We start from the raw sequence: 3,616 nt of genomic DNA, 5'->3' as shown, positions 1-3,616 counted from the left end.
AAACAAATAAATTCCCTTGTGAACATTCCCGTAAACAACTGACGGATATAATTCTCATTGAAGTAAAAATGGTACAAAGAAACAAAATATCAAAATACGTAAAAATGCACGAAAAGCGATTGTTGTTCCAGCACTGCCGTGTAATATAATTTCAGAATTAATATATTAATGTAGATGAAATAAACATGCTACTAAGTAAATTGTTCAATTTATGAAGAAGACGTAAAATATTTAATTATTAAGAAATTTGCCGTAAAAATGGTCTTTTCTTCTACTTTATCGACTCCCTCGAGTGCTGCCGGATGAAGTAATTAACGGCAAATGCGTTTCTCTCCGGAAGATCGTTAACCACTTCTATTTGCGATAAACCGCGTGTTTACTTGACTAATTATTAAATTTACAACATTAATTTTAGTTTTAGTTTGATATTATTTTTATTTTTTATTTATACCGATATTAAATGTATTAATTATACAAATTTGGATTTTTAAATATATTTACGTAAGAAATAATTACAATTTTACTTTTGTATAATTTTGTAAAAACGATTCATTGCACTTTCGCAATAAAATGAGAATTAATTTCAATTTAATTTTATCATTTGCATAAAGCATGTATATTGGGCTGCAATTTTAAAAAATTGCAGTTTTACAAATGTGCACTTCAATCCGTCTGTCTGTGAATTTGTCTGTTTTGTCTTAATCTCCAAAATAAAGTCAAATAGATGTAATTAGAGACGGATATGGAATGAATAGAATTAGGAGACTCAGTTTAAAAATAAGACAAATACATGATTGACAGTTTGGACAATTAAGCAATGAAAATTTACAATGGATTGTTGGCGCGACAATTGGTTAACATATTAGAATTTCGAGGTAATACATCATACAGTTATACATAGATAAATGCAATGAGAAAATGGTTACATGTACTGTACAAGGTAGATACGAATACAATGAGAGTAGAAATGCCAAATAAAAGTAACAATAAGTGATGCAGTTTACATTAAGATGCCCGGGAAGTACAAATTATACAATTATAAATCACAAAATCACTAAGTTATAAAATTATAAGATTACAAAATCACAAAATATAAGATTATAAAAGATAAAAGATTACAAAAGATAAAAATTTATAAAATTTATAAAAATTACAAATTATATATTACAAAAATTAACTTATATAGATTATAAAACCATAGATTATGAATTTGAACAATGATGTGTGATTAATACAGTCCTACACGAGTACAGAGACCACATAAGACTTGTGGGGTGGTAACCTACCACAGCACCTAGTCGAGCACCTTAATGCTTGAGGCAAAGTCTTTTAAGGCATTGTAGTACTGCTTGTTGCTGATAAGAATTTTGCTTTTGCATGGCCATAAGTCGTTATTGTCTTGAACCTTGATGATCAAGCGCTGCCTTTGTGTATTGTAGTCCGGGCAGTTCCAAAGTATGTGTCCAGAGTCTTCATCCTCGTTTAGCTCACAGGGGCACTTCCCGTCGGTCTTGTGCAGAAACCTCCTTAGGTAGCTTCGGAAGTTCCCGTGCCCTGTGAGTAGTTGGGTGATGCAGTAATTGGTGATGAAGTGTGTGTAGGTGCTTCTGTCCCGAACGTTCGGAATGAAGCCAAAAGTAGTCCTACCTGTATTGCTTTTGCTCCATCTGTCTTGCCAAATTTCCCAAGTGCGGTTTCTGATGGTGTGCCTCACCCAGGTGAGAGGCGTGAGCTCGAAGGTGTAGTTGTTAACCCACGCAGGGGCTGAGCGAGCCAAGAGGTCGGCCCTCTCATTACCCGGGATCCCCGAGTGCCCCCGGACCCAGGAAAGTCGTATGTTGACGTCTTCCTTGATAGACAATAGGAGGTTGACACTTTCTTGGATGATGCTTAACTTGGTGTTAAGGTTCTTTAACTGAAGAAGTGCCACTCTACTGTCACTGAGAATGTTTATCCTATTGAACTTATGCGTGTCCTTATTATTGTTTATCCAGTGGAGAGCCCTGCAAATAGCCAGAGACTCGGCTTGGTTCACAGTGCAGTGGTTTGCCAGTTTAAACCGAGCTTGGTGAATGTTAATATTGTTGTTGGTTACAACGAAGGCACAGCCCACCCCGTCCTCAGACTTGGACCCGTCGGTGTAGATGGTATAGCCGGTGTGGTCCGTGGGACCCTCCAGAGAGAAAATCTCTTCTAGAGAAGTCTTAGGGTGTAAGAATTTCTGGTGATTATTTAAGTCCAATTTGAAGTTATTCAGGTGGTTCGAGATGTTATCGATAGTGGTGCTGTCTTCAAGGTTTTTCATAACAGTGTTAAATTTGAGGTTTGTGGTAATCCCCTTGGCAAGTTTTAGTTGCTGATAAGCCCAGACTTTTTCTTTCATGACGAGGTCAATGGGGATGAGGTTGGCTATTGCCAAGAGCGCATCCGTAGGAGCGGTCTTGTAGGCCTTGGTGCACGAAATCAGGGCGAGCCTCTGCACCGAAGAAAGTTTTCTTTTGATATGCACCTTCGTGATGGAAGGCCCCCATACTTCTGCCCCATACAGCAAGATTGGTTCTATGACAGAAATGTACAAGAGGCGGCAGACGGAATTGCTGTATCCCCAGTGATTCCGGGCGATGGAGGCAAGAGAGTGCATTACCTTGATGGCTTTCTCATAAGTGTAGTGCACGTGGTGCTTCCATGTAAGTCTGTTGTCGAGGATTACCCCCAGATACTTAAACCTGTCGCTGTTTTTAATACGTTGACCGTCCATTTTTACAATAGGGCCTTTTCGTAATGGGGTATTCTTAGGGAAGACGACACAGCTGCATTTGCCGTAGTTAATTTCCAGTTTCATGTTGTGGCTCCATTTGGAAATTGCCTGTAGGATGTTGTTGGCCCTAGCTTGAAGGACCTCTTGATTCTTGTGTGAAATAGCTAGGACCGTGTCGTCTGCATATCCTTGGATACTGCAGTCGCTGTCCCCTGGAAAGGCTGAACTTGAGGTCAGTAGGCTGTTATACATAACGTTCCAGAGGAACGGACCTGTTCTTGAGCCCTGGGGGCATCCTCTGTTGATACTCCTGTAAAGATGGGTTTGTTTATTGTTTATGACTATTATCTTTCTGTTATGTAGGTAATTCTTTACAAGGTTATAGATATTCCTCGGGCATCCAAATTCCTTAATGCTCGAGAGGATAGCAGGCCACCATGCGTGGTCGAAAGCCCCTTTGAAGTCGATCGAAACCACCATGGTGTGCTCGCCTCTTTTTTTGGCCTCAGTGATGGTGTTAACTATGTCGTCCAGTGCTGTGATCGTACTTCTTCCTCTCCTGAAGCCATATTGCTTCTCGCTTAGATAGTTGGAGTTTTCGCAGTGGTAAGTAAGCCTGTTAGCCATGAGCCCATCCAGGATTTTCCCAATGACAGGGAGGAGGGAAATCGGCCTATAGTCCGTTGAGCCTGAAGGATTGCTGTTCTTTGGGATTAACTTGATAGAGGCCGTTTTCCATATATTTGGAAAGTAGGCCATCTGGAGACACTTATTGAAGATCATGCTAAACGTGGTTGGGATGGCTTCGAAGGCCATCTTTGCCATTTTGGGGGTAATAAAGTCCATCCCTGGCGCCTT

General features: G+C 40.0%; 1 protein-coding gene across 1 annotated transcript; it reads right to left on the bottom strand.

Moving 5' to 3' along the window:
* Nucleotides 1–1,294: 1,294 nt before the first annotated feature.
* Nucleotides 1,295–3,385, bottom strand: LOC111624951. Its single transcript, XM_023367946.1, has one exon. It carries the CDS (start codon nucleotides 3,383–3,385, stop codon nucleotides 1,295–1,297), a length of 2,091 nt encoding a protein of 696 aa, XP_023223714.1.
* Nucleotides 3,386–3,616: the final 231 nt, after the last annotated feature.

This window comes from Centruroides sculpturatus, unplaced genomic scaffold, assembly GCF_000671375.1.
Source record: "Centruroides sculpturatus isolate CEXI.00-Female unplaced genomic scaffold, Cexi_2.0 scaffold390, whole genome shotgun sequence".
NCBI classification, from domain to species: Eukaryota; Metazoa; Arthropoda; class Arachnida; order Scorpiones; family Buthidae; genus Centruroides; species Centruroides sculpturatus.
The sequence above is the reverse complement of the archived record's forward strand: the minus strand, read 5'-3'. Positions and strand labels throughout refer to the sequence as shown.